Source organism: Cucurbita maxima, unplaced genomic scaffold (genome assembly GCF_002738345.1).
Source record: "Cucurbita maxima cultivar Rimu unplaced genomic scaffold, Cmax_1.0 Cma_Scf00034, whole genome shotgun sequence".
Classification (NCBI taxonomy): Eukaryota; Viridiplantae; Streptophyta; class Magnoliopsida; order Cucurbitales; family Cucurbitaceae; genus Cucurbita; species Cucurbita maxima.
In genome coordinates this window covers 1,047,561-1,071,537 of record NW_019272050.1, presented here as the reverse complement: position 1 = coordinate 1,071,537, position 23,977 = coordinate 1,047,561, and the positions used below count along the sequence as shown (strand labels likewise).

Here is a 23,977-nt window from a genome sequence, read left to right as displayed (position 1 = left end):
TTGGAGTCACCTTGCTTGACCAAAGCCTTAAACCTGCATTTTCAACTTTATCTGTCCCAAATAAGAACATAACAGAGCAGGCGTAAGGCCGGCAATTGCAACCCACTATAGCAATTTAGATATACACATCTGTTTAATATTTATGGTACAACCAATCAATCACGAACCAACACCTTTTTCTTTGTATTAACTTCTAGTAATCTCTGTCCTGTTCTGAGTAAAAGTGCTTCGGTTTGGCCGTAGCAGTTGAAAGGCTTCCATCCTTTCCATCTAATCTCTAATGATTTTCCCATCATCGTCTCTTTTAGAGGTGCCTGCTGACTCGTTCTCATTTCGCTAGGGATATGTTTTTTCTTGATATTCAAGATTTGACAGTCCTTTTCATCATTCATTTTGACAATATTTGTAGAGCATTTCTTCTTAAGCAAATGAAGATGACAGCATCAAGAACAGTTCTAAAGAAAAACCCTTGATATTGACGAAATCAAATGCATCACACTATTTTGTTCCTTGTCTCTAGATAAGACATGGTGGTGAAAAAGAAAACCCACCAAAAGTTGTGAACTGTTCAAAGTTGAATAACTCTCAAAATTGATCTTTTCTCGATATCCAGGTGAGTTCTTTGTTCACATTATGAACTCTCCTCTATATAAAGTCAAATTCCCATGTTGATATTGTTGCTTACAAAGGCCAAACAGTCTACTAGGATAAGTTTGTAAGACTATAACAATATTTATAATCCTGGGAGTGTCTAGCAGCAGGAATCATTAATCTTCCTCTGAAGAAAATGGCTTCTTTCTCTGTGGAGGATTTTGTGGGGAATGGGGTGCTCAAGGATCTGCTTCCGACTTTGCTGGAAGAAGGCTGGGATGATGTACCAACCTTGAAGGTTATGAATTCTGAGGATATGGATGCAATAAAGATGACACAACAACAAAAGGTTGGTAATCAGTACTTTTTCTTGTTCTAATACAGAAACACTCTCCAACAATATAAGCAATTCCAGATGTCTATGTCTGACTTGATTTCTGTAAGTAGAAACATGCATATATTTCATCTAAGTAATGAATTTGCATAGCTTATCAAAAGCCTTTTGAACAATTCATAGGCCCTTCATTTTGTTATGACAGGAAGCAGTGGAGATCAGAACTTACCTGCATGACAGATCTCTGATGCAGTATGGGGACAGGCTAGAGTCCTCAGGGAAGTGTTTGCCAGAACTTCTAAGCTTGAGCGTTGAAGATTTAACAGCTCAATTCCATATGAAAAGAGGCCACATAGCACGTTTCAAGGACAGAAACAGTTCATGTGCGGATCCCTTGACCAAAAAGTCTGATGCACCTTCTCCATCTACCAGCATCAAAAGGACTTATCAGTCTAACAGCTCAAAGCGGATGCAGAGTATGAGAAGCCGAACATTTCAGGACAAAAAAATTGAGGAAGCTCTGAGCGATTTCAAGATTGAAGAAGGATATGTATTCAAGGGGATTGTTGCAGCAGAACCAGCCGGCCATAGGGCCTGCGCTTGTGTGCAACCTCCTCCTATTGTTGACAAAGTTGCTCCTTATTCTGCCATTGAAAGCATCTCCATTCAGAAATTAACTCCCGAGTATAAGATTGGAATGGAGCGTTTGGTGAAAACTAAGACTCCCCCAATGAAAGCTTCAGCACTATGGCAGAATAAGCCTGCAATAATCCTCTGTATTAGACGTCCTGGGTAAGTTCAAACATGTTTTTTCTAGACCTGGCTTTAAATTGCAGACCACTAACTTTTGACACATAAACTTAAAAGGCACAAACGAAAAGAGACTCCCTAGCTCCTGTAGATGTGTTTCATGTCACTTTTCTATATTGTTAATGGGGTTTGAGCCATCTAGAGGGAAAGTGATAACTTAAATCTCTGAGTTTGAAAACAGGTGTATCATGTGCAGAGCAGAAGCTCACCAGCTATATACCAGAAAACCGGTATTTGATGCACTGGGATTTCAACTATTTGCTGTAATTCACGAACACATAGAATCAGAGGTATTCATAAAACTTTAAGCTCCTTCTACCCACCAATCTGTTTGGCTGAAATTTTGGTGATACAGGTGAAGGACTTCTGGCCCAGGTACTGGGGAGGCACTGTAATCTTTGACCATGGTAGAGGGTTCTTCAAAGCCCTAGGTGGTGGAAAATTAATGAAGGACAAATTCCTATCTGGATTTCTTTTCAACCCTCGAGCCATAGCAAATTATAAGCGTGCAAAAGCTATGGGAGTGAAGCAAAACTTCAACGGAGAAGGAGAAATTAAGGGTGGTCTGTTCATTCTTGGCACAGCGAAGAGTGGTATTGCTTACCAGTTTATTGAGCGGAACTTTGGGGACTGGGCACCTCTTTCTGAAGTAATTAACATCTGTACAAAATTACAGGTAACTCTTGCTGCTGTCTCTAACCTTCTCTCCAGTATTTAAGATCATATTGTAATCACCTGTTCTTTCACATGATACAGAGCCAATCACAAGTTCCTGGGTCATCCATGGAAACATCCCAATAAGATAACCGAAGTTTATCCCTAGTGTACTACGAATTCTCATCTGGAGTTTCTATATGGTTCGCAGTTGATACTTTCAACAACATATAAGAAATGTTGCCATCTTTCATCGTTCCTTTTTCTCAGATGTGCTTTAATTAATTTATCTGGCCTGGCTGTGTTGTACAGAAGAGCTTTAATGATTGCTGTGCTTGTTCTTATCATTTGACAACTTCACATGTACCAACTGGGTCTAGTTTGAAACAATTTCTGCTCTGATAATTAACAGGGGAACCCAGGAATACTTTGCAACATACTGCTATGCATTATTCTAAACCCTTCAGTAATGGAGGAACGGATAAAAGCGTCTTTATTGAATAAAAAAACTTATTGAGTAAAGGAAAGGTACAACACAACAAGACAATAACCCACTAAGAAGCTATAAGTGTCTAAGAAAAAAAATATCCATTGGGAAGAATATCAAAATTCCAAACAATTGCGCATTAATCATATTCGACCTTCAAAAAAGGAAAAATGATGTTTGAGAAAAATATAACTTCATTAAATATTACCTTGAGAACAAGAGTGAAAAGTGAGGGAAGTTGTTTCCTGAATTGTTGTAAATAATTTTCTGTGGAGATGCAGCAAAGAATGGCCTGTTCCAAACCCATTTCCTCATGGGAATCAATCCGCAGAAAAGGTGTCAAAACCACTTAAGAAACACAGATCAAATAGTTGTGTCGCCATTCTACTTGCAGGCTTGCAGCCGAAATAGAGCACTTGGCCTCCATCATTTAAAGCAACCATCAGATTTTACACAAGCTAGAAGTATCTCCAATATTTATCAGATGAATTCATTTCAATACCACTTCTAGATTTACTGAACGGTGTGAAACTCATGGCTCATAACATAAAATATGGCACAACAATTATACACATTCGAGATGGATGGTAGGTCTCACACTCGCATAAAACTGATTTGTTACTTGCATAACAATTATGAGGTTTCAACATCTTCGAGTGAGGTTTTAGATAGAAAAAAGCTACCAGAAATCCCCACATGAACACACTCCATCCTTGAACAAATGGAAACGGACTGCATCCCTTACAAGTATCTCTCTCTGGGTGATCCTAGAAATGTACTTCGTGGCATTGTGGCAATCCCCACAGACCCTGAGATTTTTTACAACTCGAATTTGAAGGCCATCAGGTATAAATATCAAACCAAAGGCAATAGCAAGTTTTTCACTATGGTGATTAAGCATATTAATCTTCTCCGACTTCTCAACATCATGGAGAACAAAACTCATATTGGGCACATACCCTTCATCAATCATTTTTTGGTACAAACTTTCCAACTTGGCATATATCTGATCTGAAAATGGACTTGACCGGTCATCTGCTGAGAAAATATGCACTTTGTTTTTATATTTGATCCAACTGTATCCTGGTTCCTTTTTTACGCCCTTTTCTCTCATTCCTTTCCTCAATTTTGCTACATCATCCCATTTTCCTTTTGCAGCATAAATGCTTGATAATAAAACATAGCTAGCAGGGTTCTGTGGCTCTAGTTCATAAAGAGACTCAGCAGCCCATTTTCCAATTTCCAAATTCCCATTAAGTCTACAAGAACTCAGCAATGTTGCCCAACCGATAGCATCAGGACTGAAAGGCATCTGATTAATAAAGTTTTTTGCTTCTTCTAATCTCCCAGCTCGGCTAAGAAGATCAATCACGCATGTAAAGTGATCAGGGATTGGCGTAATTCCATGTTCTTTTACCATACATTCAAAATAATGATAACCTTTCTCCACTAAACCTGCTCTACTACAAGCTGATAGAACTCCAATGAAAGTAATTCCATCAGGTACCAAACCATGGGCCAACATTGTTTCGAACAAAGATATTGTTTCATTGGCTTTTCCAAATTGTGCATAACCTGAGATTAAAGCTGTCCAAGAAACTTCATCCCTGATTTTCATTTCATGAAACAACTGGTGGGCATATTTTATGCTTCCACATTTACCATATAGAGTGACAAAAGCATTTGAAACCGTAAGAAAACCAATTAAACCAGTAGCTAAAGCTTGGGCATGAAACTGGGCTCCCTCTTCTAGGCTTGCGAGGTTTGCACATGAGCTAATTACACTCCCTAGTGTAAAATCATCAGGATGAATATCATTTCTCTGCATATCACGAAATATCCTAACGGCTTCTTCACTGTAACCATTCTGGCCATAACCAACCAGCATTGCGGTCCATGATATTACATTCTTGTGCCTCATTTTTCTAAACACTGCTTCCGCATATTTTACATTCCGACACTTGCAATACATATCAACTAGAGCACTTCCTACGAAGATGTTATCTTGATAATCAGTCCTAATAATATAGGCGTGAATTTGCTTACCTTCACCTAGTGCCAGAAGACCGCCACAAGCAGTCAACACACTCCCAAAGGTGAACTGATCCATGCCCAAACCTTCTGTTCTCATTTCTCCAAACTTGTGGATTGCTTCTTTGAACAAACCATTTTGGGTTAGTCCAGTTATGATCGTTGTCCATGAAATCGAATCTTTTTCTGGCATTTTTTGAAACAACTGATCAGCTTCCATGATAAATCCACACCGCAAAAGACCTGTGATCATAGTATTGTACACAACTATATTCTTCTCAGGCATCTCTTCAAAAATCCGTTTTGCATCATTGATGCATCCCGTTTTCGAGTACATATCTACCAAAGGACTGCCAACAAACTGATACGATTGATAACCAAATTTAAAAATTTGCCCATGAATCTGCCGACCCAATTCAACAAATCCTCGATTAGACGAGAGTATTAGCATAGTAGAAAATGTAATCCTATTCAAGTTTACCGACCCTTCCTCTAACATCATGTTATAAACTCTAACCGATTCGGAAATAAAATTACTACCCGCATACCCCGAGAGAAGCGAGTTCCAAGAGACCACATCATGGTTCGGCATACGATTGAAGACCTCTTGCATCTCGTGGAGGTGACCCAATTTTGAGTACGTCGAAAGCAGTGTGTTCCATGAAAAAAGGTTTGGGTGAGGAATTTGATCGAACACATACCGTGCATTCTTCAAGTTGCCAAGTTTCCCGTAGGTATTGATGAGATTATTAAACAGAAAGGTTTCTGGATTAGGTACAGTCCTGATGATGCGACAGTGAAGCTTCTTAACATGAGCCTGATTCCGAGCTTCGCAGCAGAACTTAAGCACAGCAGCGTAGTAATTTGATGAATAAGACATATTCCCTTCTAAAAAAACCCCCCCCAAAAAAAGAAAAGAACTTGGCGGGAAAGAGCGTTGCGATTAGATTAACAGTTCTCCAAAAATCAAAAGCAAAAGGGTACTAATCCGAAGAAGAATTACCCGAATTCCTCTGGGCTGTCGACTATTAGCGCTCCAAACTCATTTTTCTGCTCGCAAGATCCGGCTCCAAGCCCAGTTCAAGTCCATTGATCCAATGCGCGCTACTTCGAACGCCCATGTCTTGGACCCAGATTTAATCATTTCTTCAAATAAATAATGCAACCTTTATTAACCTTCCCGCTAAAAATATATTAACATTTTGAGTTTTTTTTTTTTTTTTTTAAACAAAATTTATTAGAAATATTTTACCAATTTTGATAAAAATTAATTCCAAATGATGAACTAAATTTAGATATTTGAAAGTATAGAGAACAAAATGATATTTTAATCTATAAAATATTTTAGCGTTCTAACTTACTTCACACCATCTTTTATATTGTTATCGACTTAAGCATGATAACAAAAATCATTACGAGTGAAAGATTTGAATCTACGACCACGTATAGGTCATAGTTTTGGAAGGTTATACCAAACCGGAACAAATCTAAGACATGACAATAAATGACATCAGGATACAAAAAGAATCACAGAAACGACGCGCAAAATCCAAACCCAAAAAGGATCAGGGAAGACGATGGGCATTTGGGAGAGTTGGGCCAATCGGGTGTCTTCATTCAAGCAACGAACCAAACGACTTCCTCCATCCACCATGAAAGCCAAAGATTCTTTTATATCGTTCTCGACTTCCTCCATTCACAACATCTTTTATATCGTTATCGACTTAAGCATGATAACAACAATCATCACAAGGAAAAGATTCGAATCTACGACCACGTCCAAGACGTGATTTTGGAAGGTTACATCAAACTAGAGCAAATTGAAGACATGGCAGTAAATGACATCAGGATACAGAAAGAAGCACGGAAACGAAGCACAAAATCCAAACCCATAAAGGATCAGGGCCAACGGTGGGCATTTGAGAAAGTCGGGTTAATCGGGTGTCTTCATTCAAGCAACCGACCGAACAACTTCCTCCATCCACCATGAAAGCCTAAGATTCTTTCATGCTTGATGCAGAAGAAAGCAGTAATAACAACTCATCAAGTTCTTACTAAGATACAGACATTTCATTGATCTCAACGTCAAAACTCAAATCCTTTAACACTAAACAAGTTATTCCCTCTACAGAATTGTAAAAGTTACACCCAACCCACTTCAGCTCAGACACTATCAGCTGTGTTTATCAGCTGTTCCTCGGTTTCCAGACATCGAATCCTCGGTCTCTATACATTGACTAAGGCAAGCACTCGCCAAGAATCCGAACCAACAAGAATGAAAACTGCTTCTCTACCAGGTCATTGAGTTCTTGGCGATTGTCGGGACTAGGAAGCTGATGTTCTGCCTCGGTTACCAGCTCGAGTATCACAGCTTCAAGTACGGTAATGGTATGTTTTGCACTACCACGAAGTAGAAATAGTTCGTGGCAAAGTATCTCGTATAGTACTAATAGTAATGTACCTGTACATGAAGCAGAAATGGTTCATGGCATTTGAAAAGAACTTTCAGTGTTGTTCAACTTTTGTATTGCCTGGTGAATCAGATCCTGCAAGAACAGACCAATTTATATCTCAGTTCAAGGACTTTATGATAGCGTTTTCGATGTCGATATCATAAGGAGTAGCGATTATTGTACCTTCAGCTGCTAAACCATTAGGGGCAGTGGACATCCCAAAGCTCATCTGCACAATGTTATGGAGTTCACCATCCCACATGTTCTTTATCTGTAGACACAACTTTTTATACATTTATTGATAAACATGCATAAAATTTTCATTCATTAAGGTAATTAAGGTGCTACCTGAGTCGGCTCCTTAAATACCCCGGACCTCGGCGTCATCTGGGAACTTATTGTGCTTCTTCTTAACGTCTCGGAGCTCGCTATGACAGGGAAACTGACTGGGATAAGTCCACGATGAGAGACCTGAGGCGGGGGACAAGCAACGGGCATATGTGAAGAAAATCCCAATGTCGATGAGGAACCAGCTCGAGGTTGAAGAATCTAAGAGAAAATTATGCGTTAGAGCCAGAACATCCATGATCTGATTTCCTTAAGAACTCGAACTCGCACTTACATCTTTCTCTAGAAGTTCATCGATGTTAATATCCAACCTTGGATTGACGGTAGCGAGTTTCATTGATAAAAACTGCAAATGTATGGATGTTTAAACAAAGATTTAGAGACCATAAGTGTAACAACCCAAGCCCACCGCTAACAGATATTGTCCGCTTTGACTCGTTACGTATCGCCGTCCGCCTCACAGTTTTAAAACGCGTTTATTAGAGAAAGGTTTCCACACCCTTATAAGGTATGCTTCGTTTCCTTCTCCAACCGATGAGGGATCTTACAATCCACCCTCTTTGAGGGCCCAGCGTCCTCGCTGGCACACCGCTCGGTGACTGGCTCTGAAACCATTTGTAACAGCTCAAGTCTACCGCTAACAGATATTGTCCGTTTTGACCCGCTATGTATCGCCGTCAGCCTCACGGTTTTAAAACGCGTCTATTAGGGAGAGGTTTCCACACCCTTATAAGGTGTGCTTCATTCCCCTCTCCAACCGATGTGAGATCTTACAATCTACCCTCTTTGAGGGCCCAACGTCCTCGCTGACACACCGCTCGGTGACTGGCTCTGATACCATTTATAATGACTCAAGCCCACCGCTAACAGATATTGTCCGTTTTGACCTGCTACGTATCGCCATCAGCCTCACGGTTTTAAAACATGCTGTTAGGGAGAGGTTTCCACACCCTTATAAGGTATGCTTCGTTCCTCTCTCCAACCGATGTGGGATCTCAGAAGAAGTATATGTTACCAACTTCCTCAAGGTTTTAGAGAAATCTCATATAGACCAACAGAAAAGATATCTATCTCAAGAATATACTAAAGCTGTGAAGCATATAAACGGATTTTCGTACCTCGACCTGTCGCTGCAGAGACTGAACATAGTTAATGATTTCATCGAGCATCACTGCCTTCCCAGTCACCTGAAAAAGAATACTTTAATCGTGTGAACATAGATATCGATGTGATTCGACTGTCTAACGTTCAAATTTAACCATCAAACCTTGCTGCAACCAGGCACTAGTTCTTGAAGAAATTTCATCCTCTCACTGATTTTCTCCCTCCTTACCTGTATTAGAACTCAAAGTCAGCATAGAAAAGTTACTCTAATATGCTTTGGAAGATTAAATGCAATATACATTACCCTTTCTGCAAGACTATGGCTGTTTGTCGCCTGGCCTCTTCGAGCTCGAACATGAATATACTCTTCCTTTGGTGGATCTAAAGGTTGAGACGCCTGTTTACCGTGCTTTACTGTACCCTTGTTTGCGGTCGAGCTCGGGTTTTGATCTCCCTTTAGCTGAGATTCAGTATTATCCTTAGCTGCAACACTAGTTCGTTGCAGAGGTCCATTGACTTGATCAAGTTCAGCCTTCTACTCAAAATAAAGGACAGCAAAGATTCAAAACTAACGAGCTAATAATCGATAAATTCTCCTCACCGAACACGAGGGGGCGAAAAAGAACAAGAACCATTAATTAGTACCTGTCCAATCCTTTTCCTTTTCTTTGCAGCGAGGCCCTCAGCAGAAACTTCCTTACCTGCAACCTCCAATGTGCATGGCTCACCCGAACCATCGCCACCGCTAACCTCAGCTTCATCAGATTCATTAGCGGAACCATCAACAGCATGTTTACAACAATCGTCCAATTTCAAAAGGCTTCCATGTGCTGCATTATGCAAAGAAACAGGCTTGGAAGCTTCACTGTTAACCGTATTTCCTTGGAATCGTCCTCCGGCTCGAGATACCGAACCTAACCCATTTCGTCTAGGAACATCCTCCTGTCTCTCAGGCATTACTACTCCCATACCTCTAGAAAAAACGTCCATTGACTCAGGAATATCAAAATGGCCAATAACATCACCAAAATTTCCACCACTAAACCAGGAGAACCTGGCTGCACGCTCAATAAACGAAGAATCAGCTGGAAGTTGAGATAAGCTTGGCGGGATTGCATTAAGGTAACCTCCCCCTTTCAACATACTATTGGACAAGCTCCAGCTGATATCAAGTGTTCTGTCACTGTCAGTGCTCAAAGGAACAGGACAGCCAATGGTCTTGCTAATTGCTATGTCGTTTGAAGTTCTACATATGTTATGTTCTTCGAGGAGTCCCAAGTTTTGAGAATTAGCTGCTTGTTCCCAAATGGTAGAGCTAAATGAATCAACCACATGAGCAGTGGAAGAAGAACAACCAGCCATATCCAAAGACATACAATCCTGCGGGCTGCTTTCTACTCTAAATTGATCACCGCCGCCAACATCCATTAGATGTATAAGCCACTCAACCTTTACAATTGCTACTCACTCCAAGCAGAATCTATGGGGGTTTTTACAAGAAATAGCCTTAAACAAACGCACCCAATTCAAGAAATCAGAGGCGGTAGTGGAAGAATGTGAAGCTCGAAATTGAAAGAACAAAACAAACCCAGAAGGGTGCATAAAAATGAAGCAAAGAAGACATTATTTATGAAGCTACCATTTCCCAAGCCCCCAAAAGGCAAGAGAAGCTAAAAACGACAGTTCAAAGAGAAGCAGAAGGGCAGTCAACTGATAAAAACAAAGAAGAGAGAATTGATTTCAGCACAATAAATAGACGTTCAAAGCCCTAAGTCAGTGAGTGAGCAGAAGAAGCAAAGGAAAACGGCACCAAAAGGAGCAAGAGAAAGATACCCATTTCAGATAATGTACCATTTTCAGTACTCCATAGCTCTTTCAAACTGTTCTTCAAATAAACTCCATTGAATTTCGCCTTTATGTTCGAACCCCCTTTTCAGTTTTCAGCTCAGAGCCTCTCAGCCCCTGCTCTGTCGCGCCTCACAGAGATGCTCACACAGAAAAAGGAAGATTTTATAGCAACAGAGAGAGAGAGAGGGAGTGTATAAATATATTCAAAGAAATGGGTGAAAGGGAAGCTACAATGGTAAAGCTTTCTGCATTTATAACAAGACTTGCATGAAAATGAGCGCTCTTGATCATTAAACCACGGCTGCTGCTGCTGCTGTTGCTGCACCAAAACCATTATATCAATAAAATAATATTGTTTTCTCATGTTTTGAATCTGAATTCATCTCAAATTTTCACCTCCCTTTCTATTTTTCTATCTAAAAAGTTGTAAATCTCTTTACTTTCAGCCTCCAACTTTCATTGAATCACAAACCCTTTTGCTATCCTATCATAAAAAGACACCCAAGGGTTAAATATTTTGTTATCTATATTATCACTTTACTGACATAACCTAAATGTGTGAAGCTCAAGGAGAATCCAATAATTAAAGTTTGAAACTTTAAGCATTCCAAAGCTAAAATAACAAATGGGTCATCAAAAACATCTCCTTACTATTCAAATCACAAACTATGACATGTCGTGAGATCTCACATTAGTTGTAAAGAAGTAAAATACATTATCTACACGAGCATATGCATTTTAAAAACCTTGAGAAAAAATCCAAAGAAGACAATATCTACTAGCAATGGATTTAGACGGTTACAAATGTTATCAGAATCAAACACAGAGCGACATATCAGCGAGGAGATTGAGTTTCGAATGAGGGTGGTCACGAGATAGTATGTCAGCAAGGACGATGGGCCCGAGATAGAAATTGATTGTTTGAGTCGGGTTGAAACTGTAGCTGAGGAGACTGGCTAGCTAAGCAGTAGCAGTAGCAGCAGGCTAGGTAGCAGGCAGCAGACAGTAAATATCATTGAAATGTACCACTCATAATTCATTTCAATAATATAAATTATTGTAGCCATTTAATAACTTACCCCAACGCAAATCCTTGCGCATCCATACGATTACTCTTATTTTCATTTCTGTAATTTCAATTTTATTTATTTATTTTTTATTTTTTACTTTCAATAAATCTTAAAATTAATCAATTTTTCCCACTAAAATTTGAAAATATATTAGTATGATGTAATTTTTTTTAATGAGCAATATTCTTGTTATTCACGAGATTTAATAAAAAATAAATTTGTTAATAATATAAAAGATTAATTTTAATAAATAAAAATAGAATGATTTTTGAAGGGTTAAAATAAGAATAATATCTTAATAAATAAAAATTTTAAATAAATTTAATTAAAATTTTGGGCCAAAATATTTGAGATTTTAATTATACCGACTTATTTGTTGAAAATAAAGGAATTGCATTAAGGATATGCCGATATTGTTGGATTTTCTTGGTGATTTAATGAAGCATAAAATAACAGTTGACACAAAAAAATTGAGTTTCGCCACGTGGCCACGAGTTCAGCCTGAAACTCATGCATCCTCAAAAAATACCAAAAAATAATTAAATTATTATAGATTTCATTTCATAATTTTAAAATGAAAAAAAAAATTGTAATCATTTTTATTTATTAATTTTAAGTTAATTAATGTTTTAGGATCACCCACTTTCAAGATCCAGTGTCCTCGTTGCCGCTCGTTCATGTTAAAGATATTTAGTACTAAATTATAGTGTGCTCTTCTCTCCAATATATGTGAGATCTCACAATAACATCCAATGGAGTGACGTAACTAATTAGGTTAAGAAAATGAAGGGAGTTACACTAAAAAAATCGATAATCGAACTAAACAAAAAGGGAGCTTATTTCTTGAAAGACAAAAGATCACAACGTCGAAATGAGTATAGCTAAATAGTAGTCAACACGTACCAACGAGCAAGATGTTAAAATTTGAATCCCTTATCTCAAATGTTGTTAAAATATTAATAAATTCGATGATTTTTTCTATTTGACCATGAACTCGACCTAATCATAAATTTGTTATACAATTAATATGATTTTTATATGTGTGCGTCCTCGAAAATAGTGCCCATGTAGTTATGCATTATTTGACTATTGATATACGACATAAATATTATTTAAAGGTAATAAAACACCTATTATAATTTGAAATGTTTTATAAATATGATATTATATAATTTATAAGATAAGCTTTAATACACAACAATTATTCCTTAATTGTTATTATTCCATTATAAATATTTTTTTTGTCGGATAATAAAATTGTTGTAATCTTTTTTCTAATTAACCAAAATTCCATTTTTCGTTCATTATTTTTAATATTCAAGTAATTAAGAAAATTGATTGATTGGTTAAAATAAAAATGTGATAAATTAGCTTATATTATATTGAAAATAATTATAATATTCTTAAATTGTAAAAAGAAAAACCTTAAAATTTTCAAAAGGGGGTCAAAGGAGTGGAATGGAAGGGAAAAAGGTAAACAAATCGGACGGTCAGGAACGCATCAGAAAAACGACGCATTGTTAGAGGAGTTGACTCATGAATTGTAAATTGGCGTGGAAGAAAGTGCCAGCAGTGCAGTAATCGGCGGTGTGTCTAGATTTATATAATAATAATACTAATAATAATAAATGGTCTTTATTTTTTTTTTATTAATTTGATTATTATTTTAATTCATTATAATATTTATACATTAAAAAAATTTAATACTTATTTTTTCATATTTTAATATGTTACCGTCGTGAATCTCTCTGATGACATATTTGACCTCTTTCGGAATGTGAGACATTTCATGAACGGTAACAAGTAACTTTTTTTTGAATAATTGTTTATTTCTAACTATGTACTGAATCGTTCAATACGTAAGGTAACTCATAATCGAGTCGATCCAAGTATTTTCCTCTTCTGGTTCATCAATAATACTAAAAACTTTTCGAACACGCATCATCAAGCCTTTATGCCTCGTTTGGTTAAGATTTTCGAGGTCAAGCCGAACGAGACTTGGTTGGGTTTAGAACGTTGAGCGTTTTTATCAAGTTAGTGTAATGTCGGTCGTGTTTGAATTTATGTTTAATTTATTATGGAAAAAAAAAATAGTTGGAAATTTTTGTTATTTATTTATTTTTAATATTAATTTGATTAATTTTGCAGGAAAATGTTTTACAGCTTTATGCCTTTAATGGACTGTCTCCAACCCTTCCCCTCTTTGTCTTTTTTGGCTGTCTGTATCATTTGGTTGGCATTGGGACTTGAAGAAACACACAAAACTCCTCTGCTTTCAATAATACAATTTTTTTTTTTTTACAAAATTTCATATAATAATAAAAAATAAATAATTAAATAAAAATTCAATGAACACGATTCTTTACCATGGTATGATTCTATTCACTTTGAGCACAAGCTCTCATGGCTTTGCTTTCCGCTTCCCCAAAGTTCTCACACCAATGGAGATAGTATTATTTGATTATAAGCATCAGTAATCATTAATGATTCGATTCAAATTCGAGAGATCGATACAACCTTGATTAATTCAAACCAGCTAAGTTTTAAGAACGATAGGTGACTCTTTTTGAAACGCATCGAGATGTAATATAACAAACTAGATATCAAGAGCTAGAATATTATTTTAATATCGATCGAATAAGACGAGAAAATAAATATGATCATAGCTTCAAAAATATGGGGAAAAGTGGAGGAAAAAAAAAGAGCTCTATTCATTGTTGTCATTTGTGTAAACGACACACATTATGATTAAGGAATTTAATCTATTTTTATTTCATTCCATGTCATCTTTAATTAAATTATAAATTTATTCATTTTTTATTTATTTAATAAAATTTTAAACTTTTTTTAATTATTTTTATCTTTAAAATTGTTTTTCGAGTGTCACGTTCCCTAAATATTTTTTAAAGTTTATAAATTTATTAGATACAAAATTAAAAACTTTAAAATGTATTAAAATTAAAAATTCAAAGAAAATTATATATATTTTAAAAAATAATGAACTTAATAAACAAAATTTTAATATATATATTATTACATAACTTGTAAATAATAATAATAATAGTAATTATTATTAAATAGGTTAAAGAAGGCACGTTTGAGATATGCAAATAATTACGAATCTAGGATCGTACTAATTATTTTCACATAGTTCAAAAGATAATCGAATATTCATATTTTATAATTAATTAATTAATTACTAAGTGGACAATAATATTGCTTAACGTCTGACAGCTCATCTGACTTTGACTGTTCACGTTTACTTTTAATTAATTAATTCATAATTTCAATTATTATGGATAGTTCAATATTGTTTTTTTTCCTCCAATAATAATGCACTTATAAATTCACTCCACATAATATTTTAAAGTGATTTGAATTAAATGAGGTTGTTTAAAATATTATGAATTTTCAAATCTATTTTAAATTTGGGCGTTTTGAAAATGGAGTACTATATGATCGGGTGAATTCAATAATGGATGCTTGTTGGCATCCCGATTTTTCTTTCCTTTTAGAGATTACCCAGAAGAGAATCTTGAGAGATCCCACATCGGTTGGAGAGAGAATGAAGCATTTCTTGTAAGGATGTGAAAATCTCTTCTTAGTAGACGCTTTTTAAAATCGTGAGGCCGACGACGATACAGAACAGGCTAAAACGAGCAATATCTGCTAGTTGTGAGCTTGAACTGTTACAAAGGGTATCAGAGTCAGACACAAGGTGGTGTATCAGTAAAGACGTTGAGACTCCAAGGGGACTGGATTGTGAGATCCCACATCGGTTGAAGAGGGGAATGAAGCATTCCTTGTAAGATGTGGAAATTTCTCCTTAGTAGACGCAGTTTAAAATCATGAGGCTGACAGCAATATCTGTAGCTATGAGCTTGAACTGTTACAAAGGGTATCAGAGCCAGACACTAGGCGGTGTAGCAATAAGGACATTGAGACTCCAAGGGAATTGGATTGTGAGATCCCACATCGGTTGGGGAGGGGAATGAAACATTCCTTATAAGAGTGGGAAACCTTTCCCTAATAAACACGTTTTGAAATCGTGAGACTAACGGTGTTACATAACAGACAATATGTGATAACGCTAATAACTTAAAATTTTGAAGATTAAATTTGTGTAACATAATGAGTGGTTGTTGAAGGGTTGCTTTCAAAGACTTACAATCCCTCAATTCTCAAACTTTTTTTTAAGCATAAAAGTGGGATCTTTCTCTATGTACTTCAACTTTAATCAATTTCTTTCTCATACAATTCACATCATGATGTTCACATTTACTTGTTGCTTTCGAAGTTAATGTGCTATGTCCCCAAACAAATTTTGATTGTTTTTTTTTTCTTTTTTTTTTTTCAACAAAGCATTAGGTTAGATAAGAAAAGTTTAATAAAAATTAGGTTAGATTGTTTAAAAGTTTACTTGCTAAAAGAAATAACATCACTCGTTCCCCTCTCCAATCGATATGTGATCTCACAATCTACCCTCATTATGGGCCTTGCGTCCTTACTGATACACCACTCGATATCTAGCTCTAATACCATTTGTAATAGCTCAAACCCACCATTAGCAAATATTGTCTGCTTCACACCACCTGGTGTTTGACTTTGATATCATTTGTAATAGCTCAAATCTACCGTTAGCAAATATTATCCGTTTTGGCCTATTATGTACCGCCGTCAGCCTCACACTTTTAAAACATGTATGCTAAGAAGATGGTTTAGTCCTATTTCGACTAGTGCCTCCTATCTGACGATTAACCCTGATACCATTTATAATGTCAAACATTCTTAATTTTTATAATAATCTTAAAGTTAGAATATGGTTGAGTCGGGTTAGGTTGGATTGGATTGGATTGTATACCCTATTTTCGTGGTGGTGGGATGAAGCAACCCAAAAAGCTCAAACTTGCACATTGAACTGAATCTTTAGATTTTCAAAAATATCAACCCAACTCAAACTAAAAAAAAACTAACCCAACCAATCCTTACCGTTTAAGTTGAATAATCAGGATTACTCGAGTGATCCAATCATGTAAATAACCCAATATTTTCTACAAAAAGAGTCATATAGGATAGAGTGTGAGATATCCATGTTCACAAAGAGCTAGTTTTTCTTTCATTGAATTTGGAGTCATGTAGCTTTTTCTCTCACAAATGTCACAATCTTATCCACAAATGTTACAAAAATGAGTAGACCATGAACCATATGTATATTAACACCAAAAAGGGTATGCCAAACTCTCCTCATCTTCTTAACTCTTTTACACAATTCATTTGTTATCTGTCCAAATCAATTCATATACTTTTACACATTTTCTCGACTTTATGCTAATAATATGAGCATAAAGTCGTGTCGATTGAAGTAAGAAAAATGTGGTTACCGTCGCTTCTTTGACGAAGATCCTTTGAACAGAGCTAAGAGAAAAAAAAAATGCTATATTGGTATATTTTAAACATTTTGTTAGAAAAATATCTATATGATTGTCTTAATAGAGCAAGATTGGTAAATAGAGTTTTTTACTTGTTAAGGTAGATGTAAAAGCATTATACATAAGGCCAAAAATCTAAACCTCCATGTTTTTCTTACTTATAACGTTGGGGGAAAAAGATAATGTGGATATGTTTAATCTTCATAAGGGTCCGTCTAACTTGACCTGACATAAACAACTCTGACTCAAGCTTAAGCCCAGCAAATCTAAGACACTATTCGTTTTCTTCCTCTGACTGATGTTGGAGGACGTTTAAAAAGTTTGATTTAAAAAACAGGACCTAAACTTACGCCTAACATACCAGACACTACTTATTTTCTCCCTCTAACTGATGCTGTAGTACGTTTAACAAGTCCAATCGCTTGTTTTCTTCCCCTAACTGATGTTAGAGTACGTTTAACAAGTCAGTCTAAAAAGCTAGACTCGAGCTTACGCCTAGCAAGCCTAAGACACAATTAGCTTTCTTCCACTAATTTGATGCTCGAGTATGTTTAACAAGTTTATCTAAAAGCCAAGCTTACGCTTAGGTATTGTTTTCTTAGTAAACTGATGCCGGAGTATGTTTAACAAACTGCAGCCTTTTCTCCCTGCTATGCATTGAGGACAGCCATTTCCAAACCACATCTAACATTCGAATTCAAGTTCTATTTATAAATTCGTCATCCAATTGCATGTTAGATTACAGCATCAGTTTGACAGAGTCTTTAACTAGCAGACACTTCTTAAAGACAAAAGGAGTCTTAAGATTTTGCCCTTCGTCACAGTTGCAATCAAAATTCATCACAGGACATTATGAGCTACCAATAAGTTTAATCGACTTGAGGATTTTCTACTGTAATCGTAAGATTGTTAGTGAAGAGAGCATTACCTCGACAAGTTCTTGGCCTGCTTGTCCTTCACTTGCTGCTCAACCTGCCTTGTATCAATCAAATCATTGCTACAAATTGGGCAAGAACTTTACTCTTAATGGTGGCTCGAGACCCATTTGTCTGTATTTGAAAACAGCCATCGTAGAATTCCCCCATATACTCTGATCTTGACCGTCAAGCTAAAGAGCCATTCGTTTGATGCCTACAACATCAAAGGCATTATTGTTAACCAAAGGAATGGATGTCAGAGAAATGAAGGGCCATATAGTTTGTTCGTCCAATACCTGAGTTGGGCAACGTCGTTCTTCTTGGAAAGGGTTCTGGTTCCTTCATATCAACTACAACAGCATCGGATGTCAGAAAAGTTTTGGCAACAGAAGCTGCATGCTCCAAGCAACATCTGACGACCTGCCCCAGATATCAGTGGAGAACTAAAATTTAGTGCACAATTGTATGATATTATCCACTTTGAGTATAAGCTCTTTGGCTTTGTTTTGGGCTTCCCCAAAAGGCCTCATACCAATAAAGATGTATTCCTTACTTATAAACAAAGGATCATTCCTTAAATTAACTAACGTGGGATTCCCACCCAACAATCCTCAACATGCAACAATCCATGTATCAAGTTGTTGGTCGATGAAAAACCATTCAAGTTCCTTTAAACAGAAAATTTCATATTTCATGAAAAAAATGGATGTTACTCTGCTGAATGTTTCGATCAAATTCTTCAAAAGTTCAAGAGCTCGAAAGAAAGTTCATAAACCTTCGATGGATCCATGATTCCAGCTTTCATTAAATCCTCGTAATGGTCTGTGGCGGCATTATATCCATAATTCATATCATTGTTAATTAGAACCTGCGAGGTAGAAAATTATTTTTCCATGATTGATTAGACTCGATATGTGAAAATGAGAAAATTATACAACGCAAATTAGAAGCAAATCACTCTGTTCACAGCAACCTTATCTATAACCACACTTCCATTAACACCGGCGTTTCTCGCAATTAGTTTTGTAGGATAACTCAAAGCCCTTTTGAAAATTTCGGCACCAATCTGTAATTGACCAGTGAAATCAATATGAACAATTTAGAGAACCCATCATAATAATTCAGGTAATATTCTAGTTGATAATGCTGATCAAAACTAAGTCTAACTGTGCAGTCATCATATTCAAGCAAACAACTTTATATAATATTAAGAGATTAGAACAGAAAATTTTGAAGTAAGCCAAGAGGGATACCATCTGCTCTTCATTTTCCAGGACATTCTTTATAGCATCCACCTTGGTTGACAGCCTTAAAAGACAACAACCACCACCAACGACAACACCTTCTTCAATTGCAGCCTACAATAAACATAAGGTTATCACTGATGATAGGAACTCATATCACAAGGAAAACAAACCAACCAAGCACCTTTGACGCATTCAAGGCATCCTCAATCCTTAACTGTTTATCCTTCAATTCAACTTGAGTTTGTGCTCCTACCTACAATAAAACAAGGTGGCGTAAGTTGCTATTTTCCTATGTTTATATAGGCAATATTTTGAGTTCTTAGAATATGCCTGAAGTATCGCAATTCGCCCAGATAGTCTAGCAATTCTCTCATTCAATATCTTCTTTGGAAATTTTTCCTCAGTATTCTGCAGAATAGATGATAGTATGTCTCTTGGTGTAATTCAACTAAACGTCAAAGCAATATACTTCCGCATGAAAATTTGCGTTCTTTTATATTACTTAGAAATGGATCCTGCAATGCAGAAAACCTCGAAATGTAGGATATCTCAGCATAGATAAGGGATGATTCCAGCACCTCCAAAAGCTTTTGAATTTGTAAAACCCTTTTTTGAACTGCTTCCCGAGTAGTCCCATCTGTAACTATTAGTGTGGAATCCTTCGTTATAACAACCTTAGTAGCAGAGCCCAATACCTCTTTGCCAGTCTTTTCTAAAGTCAGTCCACTATCTTCTCTGATCACAGTTGCTACAAACATACAAAAGAGTCAGGCACTTTGGACTACACTTCATAGTAAAATCTTCTGAGAACTAAAAGAAAACTACAAGTAAAATTCCTTTTCTTTTCATTATTATCACGTATATAAGATAAAATTCATGTATTGAATCTCAATGGTATACTTCATTAGATACAGCATCCTTGTAAATTCATGTATTTCACCGTCATTATGGTGAAATGTCCTTCACTGAATTCTCTTGATCTCTGATATATGTTTATGCCGAAATCTCATTGAATTTAGAATATACTGCACCACTCCATGGATGCAGAAATTGGTTGCACTCCATGAATATAGTGCCCTTTTCCTTAATTTTTTCCTTTGGGGGAGGGGGGGTTTTCTCTTTCCATTTTTTTTTTTTTTGTATATAAATGGTTTCAGAAGTTTAAGAAAGACGGGCAAAGCACAACAAGGACTCAAAACTCTTTTTCGAATAATCTGCTACCTCCAGTTAGGGTCGCTATGTCATCTAAGTAGTGACTCTTGCGCTCGCCAAAGGCAGGAGCCTTGATAGCAGCTGCCTTCAGCACACCTCTAAGTTTATTCCTAATTACTGGAGCCAAAGCTGCCTGCTCAAACCCCTCTGCCAAGATCACAATTGGATACTTCTCTTTCACTGCACTGTCCAATATTTTAAACATCTCCTTTGGATCTGAGATTTTTTTGTCGACCAACAGTAACTGCAACCAAAAATCCCCATTTCCAAGGATTACTCGTTTATAAAAAGAAAATATATTACTTATAGTCTTGTTGCTACCTTGCAATCATGAAATTCTACTATCATCTTCTGTCTATCAGTAACAAAGTACGGAGACAAATATCCAGAATCAAATTGCATCCCTTCAACAATTTGCAGACTGTTATCGATACTCTTCCCTTTTTCAATTTGGACGACTCCTTTCCTACCAACTTGACGTAAGGCATCTGAAATCATATTTCCCACAGCGTAATCATTCCCTGCACTAACTGCAGCAACATGTGCTATCTCATGATCTTCAACCTGCAAATTTGAAATATGTAGCAGTTGAAAAAATCACAGACAAAGAGTTATTAGACTACCACTTGCGGCTATTGATATTCTTTTCCTTTCATTCACTATAACCATGCTTACCTCTCTTGACATCAATTCCAGCTCAGAAACTAGTGCATTTGCAGTCTTCTCAATTCCACGTGCAATTTGAACAGGACTCATGCCAGATGAAATAACCTATTAAGTGCATTCTATGATCAGTACTTCAAATTGGCCAGGGAAAAAAAAAAGTATTAATATTTTGTTATCCTTTCATAATACAGAAGTTAATGAAAAGTTGATGAAAAGTTTCTTAATCAAAAGTTAATGAAAAGTTTCTTAAAAGTTAAAATCTTAGGTGGACATGGTATTCCATGGTCCACATAACAGCAGTTGTTCTAAATGGTTGATATTCATTCATGGGACTCCTTGGCTACCTTCATACCCTCAGCAATTAATCCCTGGGCAAGAACGACAGATGTAGTGGAACCATCACCAGCAAGGTCATTTGTCTTTGCACCAGCTTGTCTTACCAATTTCACCCCAACGTTCTCTAAACGGTCTTCCAATTCAATCTAAAGAACATTTTCCAACCAGATAATTATCAAATATCAAAAAGATAGACGACATTGATTAAGTACTTGTGTCATTATTTATAAGCCAAGACATGCCGAATCAAGTCTTCATAATAGCTATGTATGCAACTAGAAAATGCATAAAATTGCAGGGTGGGATTGTAGTTAATAAAATAGGACACAATGTTGCTGCGAATTGAATTCCAAAAGTAAGGCAAGAAAAATGGATGCAAATTCACAAACGAACTAGTAAATTACAGAGAAATTGCAGCAGTTACCAATCTCCCGTGGTAGATCTTATACAAGATGATTTTGGAACGAATTTCTTGTTCTTTTATCTCTATCCAAAAGTAATATGATAAAGAAACTTATTATCACAAACAATTTCAATTTATAAGGAACATTATAGCTTTACTGAAATTCTTTGTCGACTGCAATATAATATGGTATCAAAATAATTTATCTAATTATGTTTCCTAACCACATAACTTTCTAATTTTTAGCAATAGACCTGGATTAGATGGAATTATTCCGCAATCGATCGAGTATTTCATTTACAGATGCCGTAATAGCAAATGCGAAAAACCTTAACCAAAATACGAAAAGAATACCACAATACCTCTTTGAGGACAGTTTCCCCGTCGTTGACGATCTTAGGCGGACCATATTTGCTTTGAAGCACCACATTCCTCCCCTTCGGCCCTAACGTAACACCGACCAACTCCGCCACCAAATCAACACCGACCTGCGCAACAAAATCAAACAAATCAGTTGTCGAGGAAAGATAAACTAGGGCCTCGTCCGAGTGCGTAACCTGAAGCTTTTTCAAGGCAGAGCCATCGCGGTTAAAGTAAATCTCCTTGGGCATAGATTTGGGGCTGGGTTTCCACGCCGGAGGCAATGATGGAGGCGGTTTGTTTGGTTTTGGTTTTGATCTCCGATTGGGAAAAGATAGTGGAGAGATGGGAGTGGGGGAAGACGCCATGGTTCTGCAATCCGCAGAACAAAAGCATGGAAGTGAAGGATGAAGATAAGCTGCAATGGCGGATTATGGAATTAACATTTCGATTGGAGGATAAGGAAGAAGATATGTCTGTGGAATAGCCAAGCGGGAAATATCTGGAGGGTGTTGTTTGGCGCGATTCAGTCCGCTATTTAACGGTAAACTACATATCCCTGGACATAATGCGTCATCTTTAATTTAACGGCGGTAAAAAATTTGTTTAAGCTTTCAAAATTCTGAATAATATTTTAACTAAAAAAAATAATATTTCAAAAATACATCTAAAATTTGAACAATTCTAAAATGTCAATAATATTTCAAAAGAAAAGAAGTTGAGCCTCCCCAAGGCATTAAAAAATGACTAAGACTCCAAAGGAGTCGAGCCTTGATTAAGGGGAGGTGTTGGATGATGAAAGTCCCACATCTACTAATTTAAAGAATGATCATGGGTTTAAAATTAAAGAATATTCTCTTCGTTGTTATGAGGTCTTTTGCAAAGCCAAAAGCTATGAAAATATCTTAAATATTATAATGAACCATTTTCATTAAAAACTTACTATTTTTGAAGTTTTTTTTTTTTAAAAAAAGTTTAAGGGTTTAATCAAACTTTAAAATTTTAGAATTTTCAAAGTTTTAGAATTATTTTGAAAAGGGAAAATTTAAGGGTATTTTTAATTAATTTAGTCTTAAAAAAATATTTTAAAGCAACTTAAATTACTTTTCTTTTTCCGTAATGTTTGGCTACCAAAATTGTATGAAAAAAATGAATAAATACTCAGAACAGTTAAAAGAACTAAATTATTATCTTTAATTAAGAAATAATTTCGATTAAGTATATTATAATTTTATCTAAAATTGGTTCCAATTAAAAATGCTCCTCATCAACACCAACTTGCGGATGTCTTCATATCTTAATATTAATATTCCTCAAGACACTTACGACACATTAAATTACTTTTAAAAAAAATAATAATTTGAGAACTTTTTTTAAATATTTTTTGGTAACATTTTGTAGATTTGAATTTGTTAGAAAAATGTAGTTTCAAACATATTAAGAAAAGTGCATTCAGAATTGATTAAAAAGAAAAAAAACATATTTTCTTGAGGCAACAACATTGTTTACCCAATAAGCTCCATAACCTAATATAAATTTTTTTCAAGCGGTTGAAGCTTTGTGCGGGATAGGGGCGGATGTAGCCAAATGGATCAAGGAGGTAATCTTAGGTCAGAACTTGATCTACGACCTTGATTAGAGGCACTCAATAGTGTCATTGCCAATGGAAATAACTAT

At 36.2% G+C, this 23,977-nt stretch overlaps 4 protein-coding genes across 8 annotated transcripts; 1 reads left to right on the top strand and 3 right to left on the bottom strand.

Annotated features, from left to right (window-relative positions):
- The first annotated feature begins 350 nt into the window (after positions 1-350).
- Positions 351-2,779, top strand: LOC111467742. The gene is made up of 5 exons (XM_023112771.1): positions 351-940; positions 1,131-1,717; positions 1,917-2,025; positions 2,091-2,411; positions 2,492-2,779. The coding sequence occupies exons 1-5, from the start codon at positions 788-790 to the stop codon at positions 2,534-2,536; spliced, it is 1,215 nt and encodes a 404-aa protein (XP_022968539.1). The 5' UTR covers positions 351-787; the 3' UTR covers positions 2,537-2,779.
- Positions 1,500-6,038, bottom strand: LOC111467741 (putative pentatricopeptide repeat-containing protein At1g68930). Of its 2 annotated transcripts, XM_023112770.1 has the most exons (3): positions 5,911-6,038; positions 3,085-5,795; positions 1,500-1,569 (listed from the first exon to the last, which is right to left on the bottom strand). In XM_023112770.1, exon 2 carries the CDS (start codon positions 5,785-5,787, stop codon positions 3,556-3,558), a length of 2,232 nt encoding a protein of 743 aa, XP_022968538.1. In that variant the 5' UTR covers positions 5,788-5,795; positions 5,911-6,038; the 3' UTR covers positions 1,500-1,569; positions 3,085-3,555. The 2 variants fall into 2 exon arrangements, with proteins under 2 accessions (XP_022968538.1, XP_022968537.1); XM_023112769.1 differs by having other exon boundaries at positions 3,085-6,038.
- Positions 6,039-6,602: 564 nt separating this feature from the next.
- On the bottom strand, positions 6,603-10,973 carry LOC111467747 (transcription factor bHLH49-like). 2 transcript variants are annotated; one of them, XM_023112777.1, is made up of 9 exons: positions 10,646-10,973; positions 9,458-10,318; positions 9,117-9,347; positions 8,976-9,041; positions 8,827-8,895; positions 7,983-8,054; positions 7,709-7,909; positions 7,544-7,631; positions 6,603-7,453 (listed from the first exon to the last, which is right to left on the bottom strand). In XM_023112777.1, the coding sequence occupies exons 2-9, from the start codon at positions 10,238-10,240 to the stop codon at positions 7,413-7,415; spliced, it is 1,551 nt and encodes a 516-aa protein (XP_022968545.1). In that variant the 5' UTR covers positions 10,241-10,318; positions 10,646-10,973; the 3' UTR covers positions 6,603-7,412. The 2 variants fall into 2 exon arrangements, with proteins under 2 accessions (XP_022968545.1, XP_022968546.1); XM_023112778.1 differs by having other exon boundaries at positions 10,664-10,973.
- A 5,948-nt stretch (positions 10,974-16,921) lies between these two features.
- LOC111467722 (chaperonin 60 subunit beta 4, chloroplastic-like) lies at positions 16,922-22,794 on the bottom strand. 3 transcript variants are annotated; one of them, XR_002714598.1, is made up of 15 exons: positions 22,498-22,794; positions 22,303-22,428; positions 21,546-21,683; positions 21,211-21,306; positions 20,857-21,099; positions 20,545-20,779; positions 19,902-20,071; positions 19,654-19,731; positions 19,505-19,576; positions 19,330-19,434; positions 19,050-19,142; positions 18,852-18,944; positions 18,373-18,496; positions 18,088-18,290; positions 16,922-17,164 (listed from the first exon to the last, which is right to left on the bottom strand). XR_002714598.1 is itself a non-coding variant. In XM_023112741.1 (14 exons), exons 1-14 carry the CDS (start codon positions 22,666-22,668, stop codon positions 18,268-18,270), a joined length of 1,767 nt encoding a protein of 588 aa, XP_022968509.1. In that variant the 5' UTR covers positions 22,669-22,794; the 3' UTR covers positions 17,845-18,267. The 3 variants fall into 3 exon arrangements, 1 of the variants encoding a protein (XP_022968509.1); XR_002714597.1 differs by having other exon boundaries at positions 16,922-17,145; XM_023112741.1 differs by lacking the exon at positions 16,922-17,164 and having other exon boundaries at positions 17,845-18,290.
- Between the last annotated feature and the right edge of the window lie 1,183 nt (positions 22,795-23,977).